The sequence below is a fragment of the Lactuca sativa genome, chromosome 7 (assembly GCF_002870075.4).
Source record: "Lactuca sativa cultivar Salinas chromosome 7, Lsat_Salinas_v11, whole genome shotgun sequence".
NCBI classification, from domain to species: domain Eukaryota; kingdom Viridiplantae; phylum Streptophyta; class Magnoliopsida; order Asterales; family Asteraceae; genus Lactuca; species Lactuca sativa.
Window position 1 is genome coordinate 178,006,708 of NC_056629.2, and position 24,002 is coordinate 178,030,709.

Genomic DNA, 24,002 nt, shown 5'->3' on the forward strand with positions numbered 1-24,002 from the left:
TCGCATGCTTCCAGTCACATTCAAGGGTGCTGCAAAGGATTGACTCAAGTCATTTCCTCTCGGATCGGTCACCACATGAGCCATGATGAAAGAAGAGTTCATAGACCACTTTTGCCCGCCTTCAAAAATAGATAAGTTGAAGAAAGCCATCGCCAACTTCGAGCAACAACCCCGGGAGTCTCTTTATGAAGCTTGGGAAAGGTACAAAGGTCTTCTTAGAAATTGCCCACACCATGACCTCAATAGCCAACAAGAGGTCTCCATCTTCCATGATGGAGTCAATGTCACCACAAGGCAATTGTTCGATTCACAAGGCCCGCTCACGAAAAAGGCACCCCCGGTAATCAAGGAGTTAATTGAAGAATTCTCTAAGCATTCTAGAGAATACCACAATCCAAGAAATGAAGTAAGTCGGGGGGTAGTGAACTCGGCAAATGATGGCATGGCGGCGGTGATAACTAAGCTCGATAGTCTAGATAGAAGGATGACAAAAATGGATCAAACAATCCATGCTATTCGAGTTGGATGCGAGAATTGTAGAGGGCGTCATCTCACAAAGGACTGTGACTTGGATGAAAATGGAAACAAGAAAGCTCAAGTGTTCTACTCAAGCGGCGATCGATATGATGAGAATTAGCGGAAACCGAAGAAGGAATGGCTCTCGTACGAAGAATACAAGAAGGCTAAGGAGGAGAAATACAAGCAGAAAGAGAGGGGATTTTATCAAAAGGAAGAACCGGTTATGGAAAAGAAAGCCGATTTAGAAGAAATGTTCACTAGATTCATAGCCGCGTCCGAAAAAAGGCACAATGATCATGATGCTGCTATACAAGAGACCAGAAATATGCTAAGGAATCAGCAGTCATCTATTCTCAACATTGAGAAACAGCTAGGACAACTTGCACATCAAGTGAACGAGAGAAGACCGAGTCAACTTCCAAGTAACACCGAAAATAATCCGAGAATGGAGAATTTGAACGCTGTGACTTCCAGCTATGAAGAAATTCTCACACCTGCACAGAAGATCTCCAAGGTGAACACAGAAAAGGCAGAAAAGTCAGCTCCAGCTAAACCCGACCAGACTCGCCGAGTCCATGCGCAGATGACAAAACTGTTAGGCCCTACAGTCCCCCTTTTCCATTCCCAATCAGAGCCATCCCTAGTGAAAAAGTTAGAGCGTATAAAGCTTTCATGGAGCATGTTCGAGCCCTTCAAGTCAACATTCCATTTGTGGAAACAATGCTTCAAACACCCAAGTACTTTAACTTGCTAAAGGGTCTATTTGCTGCTAGGAAAGATTTCGCTGAAGTCGCGGTGATAATATTGAGTGAGCTACCAGAAAAGAAGGATGATCCAGGGAGCATCATAATTCCATGCCAACTTGGAAATGTACTTGCCACTCAAGCGTTGATCGATTCGGGTGCAAGTATCAACTTAATGCCCTTCTCTTTCTTCAAGAAGCTGAATTTACCGGAGCCAAGACCAGTTAACATGAAGATCCATTTGGCGGACAAGACGACAATTCATCCAAGAGGCGTTTTTGAAGATCTTCTCATTAAGGTCGACAAATTTATTTTTCCCGTAGACTTTGTGGTACTTGATATGGAAGAAGACCTCGAAATTCCAATTATTTTGGGGAGATCGTTTTTGAACACCGCATGTGCATTAATTGATGTATGTGAATCCACACTAACGTTCAGGGTCGGAGACGAGTCAGTCGTGTTTAAAGCTTTGCCAGAGATCAAGCAAGAAGAAGAAAGAAAAGATCGAAGAGATCTCATTCAATTATTTGGATGATGAGATACTACAAAAAGAACTTGCACTTTTGCAAGAAGAAGATCCAAGCAAGTTGTTGCTACCCTCTGGAGGTAATGAAGATTTTGACAAAGACTTGGAGGAGATATAAAAGCTGCTGAAAGGAGCCAACTCGGAAAACACAGTGGGAAGTGTGGAATACGATCCGACTCGCCGAGTCGCTTTCCCAGCCTCAACGAGTCCAGTCGAAATTACTAGCAACTGGGACGATTTTGATCTGCTTGTTACTAGCTCCCTGTATGTTCTGGACATGAAGATTTTCCCTCATACTTTAGAAGAACAAGCAGCAAAAGGAGAAGTGGATGGTGAATTTCAACACGTTCATGTAGCATGCCTTGATAAGATTATGCAAGAAGAAGAAGATATTCCACTTGAAGATGAGGCAAGCTTTAGAGAAGAGGAAAAGGCAAGTGATAGGAGAGATGATGCTGATCAACCATTCATTACCAAACCTAGAGCATGAGTTTTCACCAAATATGAAGTAATTAAGTTTAAGGAAAAGGAAGTGCAAGAGAAGGTGCAAAAGAATGGGGTGAAGAAGAAAAAGATGAAGAAAAGAGAATTTAATGCAGCTGAGGATGATGCTATAAGCAAGAAGAAAGAAGACTTGAGACGAGCTTACAAGAAGAAAATTCACGCTTACAAGACGAAGTACAAACCGCAAAAGATTAGGCGTGCATTCCCGATGCAGGAAGATGAAGAAACGTAGATGGGAAGGAGTCCAGCTAACGACTCCTTAAAAAGAAGCGCTTGGCGGGAGGCAACCCGTTTTTATTAGAGTTTGCTTTCTTTCATCTTTTTAGTTTTGTTTGATTTTCGTTTTGAGGATTTTAATCTTTGAAATCATCAGACATGACTGCTTGAGAGTGCGTATGGGCTAAGTGTGGGTTGGAATTAATTTTCTTTTCTAAATGAATGGTACAATTATATAATTTTTGAATTGTTTTCAATTGACTCGCCGAGTCTAACCTTGACTCGACGAGTCAATTCAGATTCCAGGTGACTTTAAAAATCGCGACCAGACTCGCCGAGTCTGACCCTGACTCGACGAGTCGGTTTTATTTACAGAAAAAAAAATAATTTAAAATTATTTTTTTACAACCGGTAACTAGGGTTTTTAACCCTAATGAAATCAGTTTCCCCCCTTCACTCGCCGTGCGCCTCCATTTGTGCTCTCTCTCAAGCATTCATCAACCTCTTCACTTTTTCTTCAAGATTTTTGATTTCCATCACCAAAGGTAATTAATTTCTTCCTTAATTCTATTAAAGTCATGATTTTTAGATGATCTAGGGTGTCAATTTCATAGAATACCCGATTTTGAGTTTTAGTGAATTTTTAGGATTTTGATTTTACATCAATTATGTTGTTATGGATGATTATTCTTGCCCTAATACATCTTAGTAATGTCCCTGGACAAAACCCTTGAAGAAATTTTGAGTTTTCATGGTCGAATTTTGATCGACTCGTCGACTGACTCGCGCAGTTCATATGACTCGCCGAGTCGTTCATGGACTCGACGAGTCTAGTCGGGGACCCAGGTGTAATCTATTTTTGATGATTTTCTATATTTTTTGGGTTGTGTGCTCTTTGTTTTGCAGGGATAATGTTTCACAGGGGTCAAAGCTCAAGTGGACACCAAGGAGAGGAGATTTTCCTTGGTTGAACTTTCCTCAAATTGAATCGGCCTCAACCATGACAAGATGGAAGAAGAAGTTGACTGAGGTCAGAAAAAAGGAGATTTATGTACCCAACAGGGTTGATTGGGATTGGTTGCAAAGTGTTTGGTATGAGGAGGAGTTAGTAGCTTATCTTTTGAAGGAATTTACATACGAGGGGGAGACAATGGTTTGTGATGGATAGAGCAGGGTCTTTAGAATTCAAGAGCCGGTGTACCGGGCGCTTTGCTGGGAGTTTTTCTCCACGGTATCTTTTCATGCAGGAGACGATTGCTACCACCCGTCGAGTTTCAGTTTTTGCCTTGGGGGCGAGTTTCATCAGTGCTCCGTTATAGATCTTGCTTGTCGGTTGGGGATTTATGACCGGCCATTAGCCTCGACTGCTATTTTTCGCGCCTTTTTGGAACACTCTCACAAGGTGTTCCCCGATGATGTTACGAGCACGGGTTGGTGGAACACGATCGCCAACAAGTTGTACATTCCAAAGTCGGCCAAGAAGGAAGTATTAGGTCACCCACGCACCGTCTCATTCACCGCCTTATCTCCACCACCATCAACCAGCGGAAGGACGACGACAAGGTTTCTAACCTTGATGTCTTTTATCTTTGGAGCATTATCACACCAGACACCTTTTGCAACATTCCGTGGTGTTTAGCGTCTTATTTGTCGGAGGGTGCGGCCAAGGATCACAAAACCTCCAAAATTAATGGTGGCATGTTCGTCACCCGGATAGCCAACTCATTTGGGTTGATGACCCGTGGTGCATGGAATTTGATGACAGTGATTCCTACCCCCTCGATTTAATCCCATTCTTTTTCGGAGGGCTAGGATTATTGAGGATTATGGCGGTGGTCATTATGCTATCCCGCATGATGATCCGGTGGTTGGTCCCGAGGCGCCGGGAATGAGGGTTAGGCCGAGGCGAGAGCGAGACGTGGAGGAGAAACTGCTGGTAATTCCGGTGGATAATGATGAAGTACCAATGGACTGGTATAATGTTGAGATGAGGAGAATGCAAGATCAAATGGCAAGGAGTCTCAATTTTAGCAACCAGTCCAACATTCGACTATTTGATCACTTCCACATTCCGCATATCGATGGTGGTAACTTCACATACATTCCATCTTGGGATGAGGTGATTAATGCAAGGAGGAGTGGCACTAGTGGAAGTGGAGCTGTGCATGATCATGATGACGAGGATGAGGATTAGTTTTTTTATGCTTTGTTGAACAATTTTCAATTTGTTTTTTTTTTTTTTTTGTTTTTTGTTTGGTGTGTTTGAATTTAAGACTTTTATTTTATGCTTGATGTTTAAATTGCCTTGATGATTTTCAGATTTTGGATTAGGAATGTTTGCATAAAAGGGTCTAGAGTTTGAGAAAGAAAGAAAAAATATAAAGAGTGCAAAAGAGTCAAGAAAGGGCAGAGTTTAGAGTTAAGCACTACTAGAAAACAGGCCTTTAATGACGCGCAAACAATGACACTCGCTGATAGAGGACGCGCATTTGTACGCGCCCTAAAAAATAATGTCAGTTTTGCAAAATTTGAAGGATAGAGGACACGCATTTGTGCGTGCCTAAAATTAGTGTCAGAAAAGAAAAAAAAAAAAGGAAATGCGGAGGGCGCCTTTCATAAAATGTGCGTCGTCTAAATGTGTCGCTTTATAACATTTTAATGAAACATGCGTTTTTAAGGGGGATTTCACCCGCCTATCGAATCCCAAAAATTAAACCCCCCGCCTCTTCCAATTAGCAAGAAATAGCCCTAGGCCTTGGTCTTCATCATCATCTTCTTCTTCTTCTTTATAGTTATCAGTCAAAAATTAAGCAACATTCTTGATTTAGATCGATAGTTCACTACAGTTCTCTGAGAGAAATTGTGAGCGAACCTAGGGTTCTTGTTTAACATTCTCTTCTTCTTCTTCTTCTTCTTCTTCTTCCCCGATATCTTAATTTTTCGTGTAACACCTGCAATTTCTTTACTTTTCCATTATTTCTTATAACAACTTTGATTAGTTTCTCTAAATTGAATAGAAATTTTTGTTTTGTGAAGAATTATATCGACTCAATTGACGCGTACGGTCCCATTTGGTAAATGTCTAAACTACCCCTTCACCCTTGTTACATGTTTATCTCTCTCTCTCTCTCTCTGTATATATCTTTCTTGTTTTGATGTTTGTGTAATGATTTTTCAGGATTCTAGTAAATTCTAAGCCATGAAAATTAAGTTAACAAATACTTGTTTAGGTGAATGCTCTGTTATCTTCTTTAGAGATCGATAATCATGGGGGGTTGGTTAGGGAGCACATGCCTGGTAGATACGCAAAACTGGATCAGTATTGGGGGGAGTCGCAAGTCATGGGGCCCCTTGCAGATGGATGGGCTGATGAATTTTCCCAACGATTGGGCAGATGAATTTGGTCACCAAGTTGGTGAAGCGATTCTGGAAGATGATTCTGCTGCTAATTGGGTATCTGCATATGACGAGCAACTTCTATCCTCTTTTCTCCACATAAAACAATCTGCTGTTTTAATAATCATTTCAACAAAACCTGCTTCCCTTGTATATAAGTAACCTTAGAATTCCTCCTCATATCCAGAACCCTTAATATTCACCCCAAGGCATATTTTCTATTTTGCAATAAGCACTAAATAGATGTCTAAAGTCTGATTGGGGCAGACATTGGATAGATAAACGTGTTAGTTACTGCTACACATCCAATTATAGAAAAGGGTAGTATGAGAAAATAAATAACATCTTGTTATTGGAGAGGCATTTTAGGTATTTTCTTTAGAATGCTTATAAAGGAGTAGTAGATGGAAGGAGTGTTATCTTTTGTCAAGTTCTAGTTCTGGTCTTGGAACCTTTGGGAGAATCTCTAGCAAATCATTAGGGGTTTAGCTTTGTTGATTTTGGTGTTTAATCAATTCTTTGAGTAAGTTTTGTTATTTGTTCCTTCCTGAGCATTGGTTTCTTCTTCTAAGTTGTAAGTGAGTTGGTAGCAGTTAGCTTTCTTGTTCATTAAGTTGTCATTTTTACTGAAAAACATCTTAATCACCTAGATAGACTATAACAAAGTCTGATTGCCTCTCTCTTAACTTATTGGAAAAAAGATAATTGGAGGAGATGAAAAAAGAAGAAGAGGGACAAGACAACGAAATCACTTTAAGTTTTCAAAATTCATTAATGCTTGCTGATTTTGACTTTTGAGTTAAGTTGTAAACATTCTAGTCCATACAACATACCTGGACCAACACGACCTACCGCCTTACATTTATGGCCGCCTCAACACCCCCTTTCCTTGAGTTGATAAACACTCATTTCCTTTCGGTGTAGAAGTAGAACTAACTTGTAGTCCTTCCCCAACCAGTTACTGACCCCATATTCCTTCTTAAGCTATTAGTTTCCTATTAATTCCTAGCCACATAGCCTGAAAGAAGTGGGATGTTTTAGTTGCTGCATAAAAATAAGATACAAATTCAAGGAGAAGAGGTCTAGAAAAAGTACAAGATAATTCCTACTATAATAATATAAACAACACGATGATATGAGTAAAAGTGAATAAGAAAATAAAATTCATCATCTGGTGGTTGACGTTGAATAATTTATGTTTTCCAAAATGTATTTGAAGTCCTTGAGAGTTGAGTGAGTTGGAGCATAGAAGCATTGGAAGAATAATTATATTTATTATTGGAGAATGGATTGGGTAAATTGGTATTGTTTTTGTAGGTACTTAAACGAACAAGCTGTTATGAAGCAGAAATCTGAGAGTTCAAGGGGGCTGTATGTATTTTCTAATTTAAATCCTTATGTTGGGCATCCTGATCCTTTGAGGGAAGGCTAGGAGTTGTTCCGTAAAGGTTTGTTAAGTGAATTTTCACAACAACACGATGGGGACCCGAATGCTTGGGCTTTATCCTTTGAATGACAAAATGGTGCTGGGGGGTGGGCTTCTGAATTCCAGCATGTCAGTGAGCTCTTTTACTTCAATTATTAAAATAATAGTTGAATGTTGACTTACTATTAATTATTATGTTATTGAGCATAACCAGGTCAGGGTTATAAAAGGTATTTCACATAAGAGATCAGATTATTATAGTAATTTGATGAGAGGACTGTGTGTTTGGTAATGCCTTAATGGATGGATGAACTAGTTGCATCACATGTTCCCTGTTTATATCTGTAATAATATTTAGTAGATTAATGGATTTGGGTTTCAGTAACTAGAATTTTCTTTTCTGTTTGCAGTTGAAGAGTTGTTAATGAAATTTGAAGCCGAACCTAAAGAAAGGGCATATAAGAAGTAAATGGAATGGAAGCCCATTAAAATCAGAATATGAGAATAGTGTAAGTAATACATACATGTACGTATTCTGATATCAATATTCCTTGGACGTAAAGCAGAACCAAAACTACTAGTGCCAGAGGTTGACCTTGTCACAACTACATTTGGAGGTGGAGGTGGATGTGTGGTTGTTCCAAAACTCGTGCCAGGTTGAAAAGGTAGAGGTTGCACCATGATTGGATTTGGTCCGGATGTTGATATGAAAATAGTAGGTCCAGCATTCACCACTGCATCACTTTACAACAACAAGGTAATATATATATATATATATATATATATATATATATATATATATTGGTTTTTGTTTTTAATTAATTAATATAAGAAACTTGGAAACATAGTTAAAAGTTATGAAAACCCACGGGTGACTGTCCCAATCGTAGTGTCATGGTCTTTCGTCCAAGCTCCAACAGAAAAGCACCCAAATTCTGCAATAAAGCACCTGACCTCAAAGCATTTAACTGCATCCTTAACCGTGTCACAGGATCACTTACATTGTTCTGATCCCCTAATTGTCATGTCAATTGCCGTAACCACAAATCATTACACTTAACACTGATAGTTAAATTTAGGAAGTTTAGTTTAGTAGATAAGAATAAGATACCATCAAGCATTCTCCAGCTTCTTCAATCAGCAATTGTCTAGCAGACTGTGTCACTTCTCCCAGGGCTGCTGGTGTTGGTAACCCTCCCTGACCAACACCAAATTTAGAATCAAATCAATTGCCTCTTACAGATTCACTTCATCACAAAATACAACCACCATTATTATCCTTTTTGCTTCGCTTTTTATGTATAATCTTAGTATGTTTTGTCTCATATTGTTGCTATTTCACAGATGATGAAGATAATCATACATCTATAGATTTAGCTGCCCCTTATTGGGTTAAGCCAAAAAACCTAAATTAATGTAATCAAGACATTGATATATGAAGAAGCTTTGTAGTGGCATTCTTTCTTGAACTCGAATATGCTACAAGAGCTTGTATGTAATTTGACTAATTTCTCCTTTCTGCTTAGGTTAAGTGCATGAAACAACAACATATTTTCATGGATTTTTTGTTTACATTGGTATCCCTCTTCAGCTTTTTCTTATTATGGGGGTTGGAGTTGGAGCTTGAGTTTGTCAATGTCATAGGGCCTGCAAAGCTTACTCGGAAAATAAGGTTTGTGACTTGTTTCTTAAGTTACCTACATAAATTTGTTGTGTTATGTAGTAATAAATATATTTTTTATAATGACAATAATAACTATGAATATATTTTATACTTGTTGCCAGATCTGAGCAAGACAAGGAATTAGAATAGGAAGTTATGGGCTCTAGCCCAGCTGGTGAAGAATCTGCAGCCGAGAGTATCCAAGTCTAGGTAATTAGCAGATTGGACATTTATGCTGCTATGTTTTCCTTATAAGTTGGTGGCATCAGTTAGTGGTCTATGATGTATGCTAATATATTGGTTTTAATGTAGCAATGTGAGATTTAATAGATAGTAGTTGGAGTTTTGATGCATACATAGAATTAGACAAAAGAAGAGTGGGTCTTTTAATCTGTTTTACTACTCCTGTTATATATCCATAGTGTGATGTTTTTTTGTTCTGCAATGAGTTACATGGCATGGCATTTTAATCTGTTTTACTACTCCTGTTATATTTTTTGACGTTCAGATTTCATGTTCATGTAGCAGGTGTTTGATTTCGGTGCATCACTCTCTTGGCCTGGACAAAAGAAATCTTGACAGGTGACTACTTTTTAACTTTTCTCTTTTCCTGATATATTATATCTTTTTCTGTTGAAATGATCAAGTAAACCTATCACAAGGCAAAACAAATACTGAAAGGTGGGTTGCTATTGATGACTTCTAGTTCTGTTATCTTAACTTATCTACTTACATATAACTGCAAACTATACCAATAATTCATAAATCTCTTCACAAATTACAATTATTTTTCTATTTTTTTTATATAATAGACATGCATCCGTTTTGGAGATACTTGCAGAAAAAACATGTCATTTTATAAGTTACATAAATAAAAATGGTTATGTTAGTATGTTACAAAATTCCATTCCATGTATGATGGAATGAAAAAAAAAACTAACGTGAAGTGTTATTTTTGACTATTTGATTTGAAATTCATATTTTATATTTTCCAAAGAAGTTAAATATGTTTATTTAGCGATATATGTTTATTTCATAAAAATACATTTTGTTCAGTCGAGAATCTGTGGAGAGGATGGTGGAAGCTTCTGCTCAGGAAGCCAAGGATGTGAATCCTGTTTGGTAAGCTGCACAAGCACACACACAATCACAAGCTGCAAATTCAGACAACTTACCCCTTTCAGACGACTCACATGCTCCAGAGCATGTTGATACAAAGGGAGACGTTAGGCTTCACCCTAGAGTTGTATGTACTTTTTATTTTTTATTTTTAAATACATGGGTGTTATTTTTTTTGACAAAGAAGTGTTATTTTTTATTAATATGATATGATGCAGGTTGTAGTTGCTAAAGAGATTGTAGGAAACCTTGGTGGATTGGTAAGGCAGTTATTCTTGGATTAATTTGAAAACGAGAGTAGACGAATGATTCCTACCCAAAATGACCTTTCCTATCCAACCAAAAATTTCACTAGGCAAAAGTCACCTCAAGGCCTGCACAAAAAAGTAAGTTTACAACTACTTTTCACAAAAACTGTAACCGCTAGTTGCTAGTATGTATGTATGGGAAAACTTATGATATGATGTATTTCCATTGCAAGTTATATCTAATTTGCTTAGGCCTCGAAGCTGGAAACCTCCAGTTAACAGGAGGTTTTTCCTTGATTCATATGAAGTAGAAGAGGTGAATAAAGTTGAAATAAAGTAAAAATAACAAAAAAAATGAAGTGGATAATCTAATCCATTGAATATTTGACTGTGGATTTATTTACCAAATGCTTAAAATAACAATGAATAATATATGAGTGATTTTATGATATGTTTGTTATGCAGGAGAAAACTTGGAAAAATGACCCCAGATAACTGAATTAACGAATCAGGTGTGTTTTTTAGAGTACTTAAAACTCATATAACTGGAATTCCATATTCCATTCCATTATGGCATGTTTGTTTGCTAAATCAATGGAAATCAGTTCCATTCTTTCTTTTTTTACTAAAAGACCAAAATATCCTCATTATATGTATTGAAATAATAAATATAGAAAAAATAAAACTTACGAATCATTCAATTTTATTATTGAATTTCATTCCATCCGTCTAACCAACCAAACACATTTCTTTTTGATCCTGATTCCCTCAAATTTCAATTCCTCTGACAGATTCCATTCCAATTCCAATTCATTTTTATTAACACATGTGGTGTATTGAATTTCACTATGCTCCAGGTTTTCTATTTCTCTTTTTTCTAATGATCAAGAGTGAGTCCTTGTCCCGCTTTAGATTGGCAGCAATAATCCGGCTTTATGGTATCAACTACTCTTACTTTTCATTCGCTTTGATGATTTTTATAGGCTTTCATTTGTTTATAAAAACATATGTTTATGTTTTACTTATTAATGCAGTTTGCTTCTGGTGAAATTTCATTAACCATGGTTTGGGACCTAGATAAAGAGCAACTTGTGAGCTCTATTCTCCCAACATCAGATTGCAGCTTTTCAACTTTGGTAGGTTCATTTTGACCTTGACCCCCATTGTTTTATATTATTTGATATTGTTTCTAATATATATTTTTTGTGTGAATATGTATGTATTGGCTCTTTTAGGGTGCTTCTCAAGTTCATGGAGGTCAATACATACAAAACTCTTATTGGTAGATCATTTTGATTCAACTCTCATACATACATACCATGTGTATTATTAATTAGTTGATATTGATGTTGTACGACTGACATGATTATTGTGTAGGATTTCCGTGTTGTTCTTCATTAAGAGCTGGGATTCATATTTAAGCTAATAGACATGATCATTGGTTGGATACATGAAGGGTTTCAGAGCTTCTTATGACAGCTTAATGATGAGTTACTTAAAAAAGAAGGTGCCCTTTATAGTAATGTAGTATTAGGTTATATATATAGTTAGGGAAAACCTCTTAATAACAATGTACAATCAGATCCCTTTAATATCAATGTATTACAATGTATTATATTTTTTGTATATGGTATTTTATTTTTTGTATATGGTATTTTATTTTCTATTATGAGACATGAAATGAAAATTTAATTTGAAAATCAGTAAATCTATAAATAATTTTCAAAAAAAAAAAAATTAAAATTACGATACGCAAAAATGTGTGTCGTCTTCATTTATGACATTGCCTTTCTTAACAGGGGTTTCCTTGATACGCATTGCGTGTCATAAACACGCGCGTCGTAAGGTTACGACACACAAATGCGTGTTGTCTTCCTTTATGCCAGGGCCTTCCTTGATACGCATTGCGTGTCATAACCGCGCGTCGTAAATGCGCATCATAAATGCGCGTCATAAATGCGTGTCGTCTCTCTTTATGATAGGGCCTTCCTTGACGCGCATTTGCGCGTCGTCTGAGCGTTTTACAACGCGCAATGAGCATCATAAAAGGTTCTTTTTCTAGTAGTGAAGGTGTCGAGTCCGGTCCTAAGGGACATGAGTGAATGAGTCTAGGAGTTATAAGAAGTTTTGAAGATTTATCAAAAGTTGGAACAAATGCAGAATGTGAATTTTTCCACCCAACGGTCTACTCGCCGAGTGCACTTAACTGACTTGACGAGTCGCCTTGTATTTTCGCAATTTCAAAGTTGTCCGCGACTATACTCGACGAGTCGCCTATATGACTCGACGAGTTACTCAATTTTATACCAACAAGACTGCTGATTTGATGCTGTTGAATATACCACTTGACCATTTATTCTTCCCTATCGATTCTTGAAGAGTTTACACTATTTTTCCTGCCTATTTGGAGCTGCCCACACGAGATTTAGACACCCAAGACATGGATGAGTTGTTCCCATGTCTAAAGTCAATTGAAGATGGAGCTGAAGAGAAGAGATATCAACCTAGCGACTGCTACCCCAGGGGAGTTTGTTCCAATTCCCTTTTTATTTTTGTTCTTTTTCATGCATAATATGCAATGGGGACATTGCATAAATTAAGTGTGGGGTAGGGGGTTGATGTCATCTTAGTAAATTTAGAATCTTAATTTAGGTCTAATTTTAAAAAATTTTGTTTTTGCATACCAAAAATGTGACTTAGGGATTAATTTAGGAAATTTTGGTAAAAAGTAATTAGGATTCCATGTTAGAGTTGTGTGGATGATTGCAAGAAGACCCAAATGTTTAGTTGAGCCTATATACGTTCTAGTGCATTTGTGGCTTCCTTATTCCAGTGAAATCATGGGACAAAAACACGACCTCGCTCAGCCCGAGGGATGCAATATGTTTAGCATCGTGTACCAGAAATGTATCCAGGAAAATTATTATCGTTAGCCAATAAAGGTTGCGGTTGAGCGCCCCTGCTTAAGCATGTAGGATTTTCAGTGAAAAAAGTGAGGTACATGTTTTAAAAAAAGAGAGAGAATTGCAAGAAAAGTTGAAGAATTTTGGAGCAAATAAAGTGAAGATCAAAAGATCAAAGTTCCAAGAAATTCAAAAATCGAAGATACCAAAAATCAAACAACAAAGGTGGTGAATTCAAAGAAATCAAAGATCAAATTATCAAGGAAGTGAAGAATTCAAAAGAGCTCCATAGTGGTATCATAAATTGTAATTTTAGATTATGTATGCTTGGGTTGCTCAACTAAAAATACCTTGAGAGTAAGAGGTTTAATGCGGATGGATTCGGAGGGATGCATAAAATGAGCATAGTTCGGGGTGAGTGGGCGAATGTCTATGAGGATTGTGAGTATTTGGAGTATGGGGGGTATTTAGGAAAAAATTTAGACACAAATGTACGCGTTGCGGTCTTGGCATAATGGATGGGTTAGACTGGAGTTGTAATATGTGATTCTAATGTGTTAAAATCCAGTTTTGCTTGGGGGCAAGCAAAAAATTTTGATATGTGCATATTTAGTTCATATTAAGTATAGATTTTTAATCATTTATTAGCAAAATTATTGCATATCATGGACAAAAGGTACTCAAAAGTGTTTGAATTATGTTTTTAGTCCAAAAGTGAAGCTCGGAAGCAAAAGGAAACAGGAGAAGCGGTTGGGAGCTCGGAATAAAGAAGAAAACCACAATAAAAACACCTACTCGGTGAGTAGGGTCGTCTACTCGGCGAGTCCGAGCAAATATTCGAGAAGATAAAGACTCAAAGACCCAGAGACTTATCGCATACGGGGATTGAGAGATGGACTCGGCGAGTCAGCACCTGACTCGACGAGTCGTTTCGCAAATATAAAGATAACTTCTCAGATCGACAGAAAAGAATTCTGGAACCCTTCTGGAGAGATTAGCTGCGATTAAAGAGACAGAAGAACCCTAGAGAACGAAGATACAACCTAGAATCCAATTCCGAAGGAGATTTGAGGCAAATTTCATCATTCTACTTAATCTTTTGTTTTCCATTATGGCTAGACAATTAGAATTCGTTTATTTGCTGTTATTTACTTGAATCATGAGCTAAAACTCTTAAACTTCTGTTTGGGAATACAAAATTGAGACTATGGTTTGATTATTGGTAGGATTAATTCAATGTTGGTGATTTTTGTTAGTTTTAGCTTGCTAAAGAACCTTGTGTGTGAATGATAATTAATTTTCTGTTAATAGGAAGGTAATTAAATAGTATGGACATCTTTTGATTATCAACCTCATATGTTTATGTGACCACTTTATCATATGTCTAGGATTAATGAACATGAAACTAGAATTAATAAGAAAATTAGGTAAATTCATGTGTGAGCTTGTGTGATGACCATCAACAAGAAGTTAACTAAAGGACCAAATTAGTTAACTATTGCAAGTCTAAATTAACCCGAATAATTAATCTAGTGAATTTAATTAAATTAGACAACTGATCACTGTTTGAGTTAGTTTATTCACTAAGGATTAGTGTAGTGAACGCAAAATCTAATTACTTGAATCGGTAACCAACAAAAGAGTTAATCCATTGCACTATTACCATAATATCAACCATAGGATCAATTGAGTTGAACTAAGCAGAAGTCCTTCCCATTATTGAATCTAGTTAATTCTTTGCTTTTGTAGTTTTTAATTTAAGTAATAGTTAGTAAGTTTCTAGTCTTGCAAAACTAGAGAAAACCCCTACTTATTAATTAATTTAGATAAAATTAGTTTTTAGTTTTAATTTACCGTTCCCTGTGTTCGATACCCTACTTATTTAGCTATACCACAATTGATAGGTCCACTGCCTTTGTGTGTTTATTTTATAATTAAAAGTAGGTTTAAAACTAGTTGAGTTTGCACACATCAAGTTTTTGGCGCCGTTGCCGGGGAACGGTTCTAAAATTAACATTAAATTCTAGTTTAATCAATCCTTTGTGTAAGATTTATCTTACACAGAGTTAATTCTTAGGTAATTTAGTAATTAGTATAAGTTTTAATAAAAATCCATTTTTAAAAGTAATTAGAAAATTTTTCTGTTTTTTTGCCTTCAACTCGCCGAGTGCACTCGTGCCGACTCGGCGAGTTCATCGCTGATTCACAGTTTTAATTTTTATTTAGTTTTTGTTCTTTTTACGTGTTTTTTGTTTTGCTTATAGTTGTTTCATGACCCGAGGATCTGATACACCTCTGGTCCCTCCTCTCAAAGACCCAGAATCCGCATTAAGGAGGAGCAAAGGAAAAGCCGTTGGAGAATCCGCTTCTTCAAAGAATTCGCCACTAAAGAACCTTAAGTCTGTTTTCAGCAAGAAGAGAAGCAGCAAATCAGGAGCATCCAGTGCCTCTTTGACAATCGAAGACCCAATTAAAGAAGACACCGAGTACGAGACCGAGGAAGAAGAAGAACCCACATACGAGCACGAATCCGACTTTGAAGATGATTTAGCTATCGCTATGGCTAATATCGATGAAGTCCCCATGGGGGAATGGAAGAAGAGGATGCGCGATGGCACTGGCCCGAGACTTGTGCAACCCGCAATTCCCACTACCGATACTTTCGAGCTAAAGGGTCATATCCTTGCCCAACTCAAGGAGATTCCCTTCTATGGAAAAGACCACGAAGACGCCTATAAGTACTTGGATGAAGTAAATGATGTGGCTGACTACTTCAATGTACCAAATGTGCCACGCGAGACCCAGCTACTTCGCATGCTTCCAGTCACATTCAAGGGTGCTGCAAAGGATTGACTCAAGTCATTTCCTCTCGGATCGGTCACCACATGAGCCATGATGAAAGAAGAGTTCATAGACCACTTTTGCCCGCCTTCAAAAATAGATAAGTTGAAGAAAGCCATCGCCAACTTCGAGCAACAACCCCGGGAGTCTCTTTATGAAGCTTGGGAAAGGTACAAAGGTCTTCTTAGAAATTGCCCACACCATGACCTCAATAGCCAACAAGAGGTCTCCATCTTCCATGATGGAGTCAATGTCACCACAAGGCAATTGTTCGATTCACAAGGCCCGCTCACGAAAAAGGCACCCCCGGTAATCAAGGAGTTAATTGAAGAATTCTCTAAGCATTCTAGAGAATACCACAATCCAAGAAATGAAGTAAGTCGGGGGGTAGTGAACTCGGCAAATGATGGCATGGCGGCGGTGATAACTAAGCTCGATAGTCTAGATAGAAGGATGACAAAAATGGATCAAACAATCCATGCTATTCGAGTTGGATGCGAGAATTGTAGAGGGCGTCATCTCACAAAGGACTGTGACTTGGATGAAAATGGAAACAAGAAAGCTCAAGTGTTCTACTCAAGCGGCGATCGATATGATGAGAATTAGCGGAAACCGAAGAAGGAATGGCTCTCGTACGAAGAATACAAGAAGGCTAAGGAGGAGAAATACAAGCAGAAAGAGAGGGGATTTTATCAAAAGGAAGAACCGGTTATGGAAAAGAAAGCCGATTTAGAAGAAATGTTCACTAGATTCATAGCCGCGTCCGAAAAAAGGCACAATGATCATGATGCTGCTATACAAGAGACCAGAAATATGCTAAGGAATCAGCAGTCATCTATTCTCAACATTGAGAAACAGCTAGGACAACTTGCACATCAAGTGAACGAGAGAAGACCGAGTCAACTTCCAAGTAACACCGAAAATAATCCGAGAATGGAGAATTTGAACGCTGTGACTTCCAGCTATGAAGAAATTCTCACACCTGCACAGAAGATCTCCAAGGTGAACACAGAAAAGGCAGAAAAGTCAGCTCCAGCTAAACCCGACCAGACTCGCCGAGTCCATGCGCAGATGACAAAACTGTTAGGCCCTACAGTCCCCCTTTTCCATTCCCAATCAGAGCCATCCCTAGTGAAAAAGTTAGAGCGTATAAAGCTTTCATGGAGCATGTTCGAGCCCTTCAAGTCAACATTCCATTTGTGGAAACAATGCTTCAAACACCCAAGTACTTTAACTTGCTAAAGGGTCTATTTGCTGCTAGGAAAGATTTCGCTGAAGTCGCGGTGATAATATTGAGTGAGCTACCAGAAAAGAAGGATGATCCAGGGAGCATCATAATTCCATGCCAACTTGGAAATGTACTTGCCACTCAAGCGTTGATCGATTCGGGTGCAAGTATCAACTTAATGCCCTTCTCTTTCTTCAAGAAGCTGAATTTACCGGAGCCAAGACCAGTTAACATGAAGATCCATTTGGCGGACAAGACGACAATTCATCCAAGAGGCGTTTTTGAAGATCTTCTCATTAAGGTCGACAAATTTATTTTTCCCGTAGACTTTGTGGTACTTGATATGGAAGAAGACCTCGAAATTCCAATTATTTTGGGGAGATCGTTTTTGAACACCGCATGTGCATTAATTGATGTATGTGAATCCACACTAACGTTCAGGGTCGGAGACGAGTCAGTCGTGTTTAAAGCTTTGCCAGAGATCAAGCAAGAAGAAGAAAGAAAAGATCGAAGAGATCTCATTCAATTATTTGGATGATGAGATACTACAAAAAGAACTTGCACTTTTGCAAGAAGAAGATCCAAGCAAGTTGTTGCTACCCTCTGGAGGTAATGAAGATTTTGACAAAGACTTGGAGGAGATATAAAAGCTGCTGAAAGGAGCCAACTCGGAAAACACAGTGGGAAGTGTGGAATACGATCCGACTCGCCGAGTCGCTTTCCCAGCCTCAACGAGTCCAGTCGAAATTACTAGCAACTGGGACGATTTTGATCTGCTTGTTACTAGCTCCCTGTATGTTCTGGACATGAAGATTTTCCCTCATACTTTAGAAGAACAAGCAGCAAAAGGAGAAGTGGATGGTGAATTTCAACACGTTCATGTAGCATGCCTTGATAAGATTATGCAAGAAGAAGAAGATATTCCACTTGAAGATGAGGCAAGCTTTAGAGAAGAGGAAAAGGCAAGTGATAGGAGAGATGATGCTGATCAACCATTCATTACCAAACCTAGAGCATGAGTTTTCACCAAATATGAAGTAATTAAGTTTAAGGAAAAGGAAGTGCAAGAGAAGGTGCAAAAGAATGGGGTGAAGAAGAAAAAGATGAAGAAAAGAGAATTTAATGCAGCTGAGGATGATGCTATAAGCAAGAAGAAAGAAGACTTGAGACGAGCTTACAAGAAGAAAATTCACGCTTACAAGACGAAGTACAAACCGCAAAAGATTAGGCGTGCATTCCCGATGCAGGAAGATGAAGAAACGTAGATGGGAAGGAGTCCAGCTAACGACTCCTTAAAAAGAAGCGCTTGGCGGGAGGCAACCCGTTTTTATTAGAGTTTGCTTTCTTTCATCTTTTTAGTTTTGTTTGATTTTCGTTTTGAGGATTTTAATCTTTGAAATCATCAGACATGACTGCTTGAGAGTGCGTATGGGCTAAGTGTGGGTTGGAATTAATTTTCTTTTCTAAATGAATGGTACAATTATATAATTTTTGAATTGTTTTCAATTGACTCGCCGAGTCTAACCTTGACTCGACGAGTCAATTCAGATTCCAGGTGACTTTAAAAATCGCGACCAGACTCGCCGAGTCTGACCCTGACTCGACGAGTCGGTTTTATTTACAGAAAAAAAAATAATTTAAAATTATTTTTTTACAACCGGTAACTAGGGTTTTTAACCCTAATGAAATCAGTTTCCCCCCTTCACTCGCCGTGCGCCTCCATTTGTGCTCTCTCTCAAGCATTCATCAACCTCTTCACTTTTTCTTCAAGATTTTTGATTTCCATCACCAAAGGTAATTAATTTCTTCCTTAATTCTATTAAAGTCATGATTTTTAGATGATCTAGGGTGTCAATTTCATAGAATACCCGATTTTGAGTTTTAGTGAATTTTTAGGATTTTGATTTTACATCAATTATGTTGTTATGGATGATTATTCTTGCCCTAATACATCTTAGTAATGTCCCTGGACAAAACCCTTGAAGAAATTTTGAGTTTTCATGGTCGAATTTTGATCGACTCGTCGACTGACTCGCGCAGTTCATATGACTCGCCGAGTCGTTCATGGACTCGACGAGTCTAGTCGGGGACCCAGGTGTAATCTATTTTTGATGATTTTCTATATTTTTTGGGTTGTGTGCTCTTTGTTTTGCAGGGATAATGTTTCACAGGGGTCAAAGCTCAAGTGGACACCAAGGAGAGGAGATTTTCCTTGGTTGAACTTTCCTCAAATTGAATCGGCCTCAACCATGACAAGATGGAAGAAGAAGTTGACTGAGGTCAGAAAAAAGGAGATTTATGTACCCAACAGGGTTGATTGGGATTGGTTGCAAAGTGTTTGGTATGAGGAGGAGTTAGTAGCTTATCTTTTGAAGGAATTTACATACGAGGGGGAGACAATGGTTTGTGATGGATAGAGCAGGGTCTTTAGAATTCAAGAGCCGGTGTACCGGGCGCTTTGCTGGGAGTTTTTCTCCACGGTATCTTTTCATGCAGGAGACGATTGCTACCACCCGTCGAGTTTCAGTTTTTGCCTTGGGGGCGAGTTTCATCAGTGCTCCGTTATAGATCTTGCTTATCGGTTGGGGATTTATGACCGGCCATTAGCCTCGACTGCTATTTTTCGCGCCTTTTTGGAACACTCTCACAAGGTGTTCCCCGATGGTGTTACGAGCACGGGTTGGTGGAACACGATCGCCAACAAGTTATACATTCCAAAGTCGGCCAAGAAGGAAGTATTAGGTCACCCACGCACCGTCTCATTCACCGCCTTATCTCCACCACCATCAACCAGCGGAAGGACGACGACAAGGTTTCTAACCTTGATGTCTTTTATCTTTGGAGCATTATCACACCAGACACCTTTTGCAACATTCCGTGGTGTTTAGCGTCTTATTTGTCGGAGGGTGCGGCCAAGGATCGCAAAACCTCCAAAATTAATGGTGGCATGTTCGTCACCCGGATAGCCAACTCATTTGGGTTGATGACCCGTGGTGCATGGAATTTGATGACAGTGATTCCTACCCCCTCGATTTAATCCCATTCTTTTTCGGAGGGCTAGGATTATTGAGGATTATGGCGGTGGTCATTATGCTATCCCGCATGATGATCCGGTGGTTGGTCCCGAGGCGCCGGGAATGAGGGTTAGGCCGAGGCGAGAGCGAGACGTGGAGGAGGAACTGCTGGTAATTCCAGTGGATAATGATGAAGTACCAATGGACCGGTATAATGTTGAGATGAGGAGAATGCAAGATCAAATGGCAAGGAGTCTCAATTTTAGCAACCAGTCCAACATTCGACTATTTGATCACTTCCACATTCCGCATATCGATGGTGGTAACTTCACATACATTCCATCTTGGGATGAGGTGATTAATGCAAGGAGGAGTGGCACTAGTGGAAGTGGAGCTGTGCATGATCATGATGACGAGGATGAGGATTAGTTTTTTTATGCTTTGTTGAACAATTTTCAATTTGTTTTTTTTTTTTTTGTTTTTTGTTTGGTGTGTTTGAATTTAAGACTTTTATTTTATGCTTGATGTTTAAATTGCCTTGATGATTTTCAGATTTTGGATTAGGAATGTTTGCATAAAAGGGTCTAGAGTTTGAGAGAGAAAGAAAAAATATAAAGAGTGCAAAAGAGTCAAGAAAGGGCGGAGTTTAGAGTTAAGCACTAGTAGAAAACAGGCCTTTAATGACGCGCAAACAATGACACTCGCTGATAGAGGACGCGCATTTGTACGCGCCCTAAAAAATAATGTCAGTTTTGCAAAATTTGAAGGATAGAGGACACGCATTTGTGCGTGCCTAAAATTAGTGTCAGAAAAGAAAAAAAAAAAAAGGAAATGCGGAGGGCGCCTTTCATAAAATGTGCGTCGTCTAAATGTGTCGCTTTATAACATTTTAATGAAACATGCGTTTTTAAGGGGGATTTCACCCGCCTATCGAATCCCAAAAATTAAACCCCCCGCCTCTTCCAATTAGCAAGAAATAGCCCTAGGCCTTGGTCTTCATCATCATCTTCTTCTTCTTCTTTATAGTTATCAGTCAAAAATTAAGCAACATTCTTGATTTAGATCGATAGTTCACTACAGTTCTCTGAGAGAAATTGTGAGCGAACCTAGGGTTCTTGTTTAACATTCTCTTCTTCTTCTTCTTCTTCTTCTTCTTCTTCCCCGATATCTTAATTTTTCGTGTAACACCTGCAATTTCTTTACTTTTACATTATTTCTTATAACAACTTTGATTAGTTTCTCTAAATTGAATAGAAATTTTTGTTTTGTGAAGAATTATATCGACTCAATTGACGCGTACGGTCCCATTTGGTAAATGTCTAAACTACCCCTTCACCCTTGTTACATGTTTATCTCTCTCTCTCTCTCTCTGTATATATCTTTCTTGTTTTGATGTTTGTGTAATGATTTTTCAGGATTCTAGTAAATTCTAAGCCATGAAAATTAAGTTAACAAATACTTGTTTAGGTGAATGCTCTGTTATCTTCTTTAGAGATCGATAATCATGGGGGGTTGGTTAGGGAGCACATGCCTGGTAGATACGCAAAACTGGATCAGTATTGGGGGGAGTCGCAAGTCATGGGGCCCCTTGCAGATGGATGGGCTGATGAATTTTCCCAACGATTGGGCAGATGAATTTGGTCACCAAGTTAGTGAAGCGATTCTGGAAGATGATTCTGCTGCTAATTGGGTATCTGCATATGACGAGCAACTTCTATCCTCTTTTCTCCACATAAAACAATCTGCTGTTTTAATAATCATTTCAACAAAACCTGCTTCCCTTGTATATAAGTAACCTTAGAATTCCTCCTCATATCCAGAACCCTTAATATTCACCCCAAGGCATATTTTCTATTTTGCAATAAGCACTAAATAGATGTCTAAAGTCTGATTGGGGCAGACATTGGATAGATAAACGTGTTAGTTACTGCTACACATCCAATTATAGAAAAGGGTAGTATGAGAAAATAAATAACATCTTGTTATTGGAGAGGCATTTTAGGTATTTTCTTTAGAATGCTTATAAAGGAGTAGTAGATGGAAGGAGTGTTATCTTTTGTCAAGTTCTAGTTCTGGTCTTGGAACCTTTGGGAGAATCTCTAGCAAATCATTAGGGGTTTAGCTTTGTTGATTTTGGTGTTTAATCAATTCTTTGAGTAAGTTTTGTTATTTGTTCCTTCCTGAGCATTGGTTTCTTCTTCTAAGTTGTAAGTGAGTTGGTAGCAGTTAGCTTTCTTGTTCATTAAGTTGTCATTTTTACTGAAAAACATCTTAATCACCTAGATAGACTATAACAAAGTCTGATTGCCTCTCTCTTAACTTATTGGAAAAAAGATAATTGGAGGAGATGAAAAAAGAAGAAGAGGGACAAGACAACGAAATCACTTTAAGTTTTCAAAATTCATTAATGCTTGCTGATTTTGACTTTTGAGTTAAGTTGTAAACATTCTAATCCATACAACATACCTGGACCAACACGACCTACCGCCTTACATTTATGGCCGCCTCAACACCCCCTTTCCTTGAGTTGATAAACACTCATTTCCTTTCGGTGTAGAAGTAGAACTAACTTGTAGTCCTTCCCCAACCAGTTACTGACCCCATATTCCTTCTTAAGCTATTAGTTTCCTATTAATTCCTAGCCACATAGCCTGAAAGAAGTGGGATGTTTTAGTTGCTGCATAAAAATAAGATACAAATTCAAGGAGAAGAGGTCTAGAAAAAGTACAAGATAATTCCTACTATAATAATATAAACAACACGATGATATGAGTAAAAGTGAATAAGAAAATAAAATTCATCATCTGGTGGTTGACGTTGAATAATTTATGTTTTCCAAAATGTATTTGAAGTCCTTGAGAGTTGAGTGAGTTGGAGCATAGAAGCATTGGAAGAATAATTATATTTATTATTGGAGAATGGATTGGGTAAATTGGTATTGTTTTTGTAGGTACTTAAACGAACAAGCTGTTATGAAGCAGAAATCTGAGAGTTCAAGGGGGCTGTATGTATTTTCTAATTTAAATCCTTATGTTGGGCATCCTGATCCTTTGAGGGAAGGCTAGGAGTTGTTCCGTAAAGGTTTGTTAAGTGAATTTTCACAACAACACGATGGGGACCCGAATGCTTGGGCTTTATCCTTTGAATGACAAAATGGTGCTGGGGGGTGGGCTTCTGAATTCCAGCATGTCAGTGAGCTCTTTTACTTCAATTATTAAAATAATAGTTGAATGTTGACTTACTATTAATTATTATGTTATTGAGCATAACCAGGTCAGGGTTATAAAAGGTATTTCACATAAGAGATCAGATTATTATAGTAATTTGATGAGAGGACTGTGTGTTTGGTAATGCCTTAATGGATGGATGAACTAGTTGCATCACATGTTCCCTGTTTATATCTGTAATAATATTTAGTAGATTAATGGATTTGGGTTTCAGTAACTAGAATTTTCTTTTCTGTTTGCAGTTGAAGAGTTGTTAATGAAATTTGAAGCCGAACCTAAAGAAAGGGCATATAAGAAGTAAATGGAATGGAAGCCCATTAAAATCAGAATATGAGAATAGTGTAAGTAATACATACATGTACGTATTCTGATATCAATATTCCTTGGACGTAAAGCAGAACCAAAACTACTAGTGCCAGAGGTTGACCT

General features: G+C 38.1%; 2 protein-coding genes and 2 non-coding genes across 4 annotated transcripts; 2 read left to right on the forward strand and 2 right to left on the reverse strand.

Moving 5' to 3' along the window:
* Nucleotides 1–133: 133 nt before the first annotated feature.
* LOC111907586 (small nucleolar RNA R71) lies at nucleotides 134–240 on the reverse strand. Its single transcript, XR_002855601.1, has one exon. It is a non-coding gene; the product is annotated as a small nucleolar RNA R71 (small nucleolar RNA).
* A 951-nt stretch (nucleotides 241–1,191) lies between these two features.
* Nucleotides 1,192–1,797, forward strand: LOC111907561 (uncharacterized). The gene has a single exon (XM_023903354.1). It carries the CDS (start codon nucleotides 1,192–1,194, stop codon nucleotides 1,795–1,797), a length of 606 nt encoding a protein of 201 aa, XP_023759122.1.
* A 14,409-nt stretch (nucleotides 1,798–16,206) lies between these two features.
* Nucleotides 16,207–16,313, reverse strand: LOC128127501 (small nucleolar RNA R71). The gene has a single exon (XR_008225290.1). It is a non-coding gene; the product is annotated as a small nucleolar RNA R71 (small nucleolar RNA).
* A 951-nt stretch (nucleotides 16,314–17,264) lies between these two features.
* Nucleotides 17,265–17,870, forward strand: LOC128127379 (uncharacterized). The gene has a single exon (XM_052765860.1). The coding sequence runs from the start codon at nucleotides 17,265–17,267 to the stop codon at nucleotides 17,868–17,870; it is 606 nt and encodes a 201-aa protein (XP_052621820.1).
* Nucleotides 17,871–24,002: the final 6,132 nt, after the last annotated feature.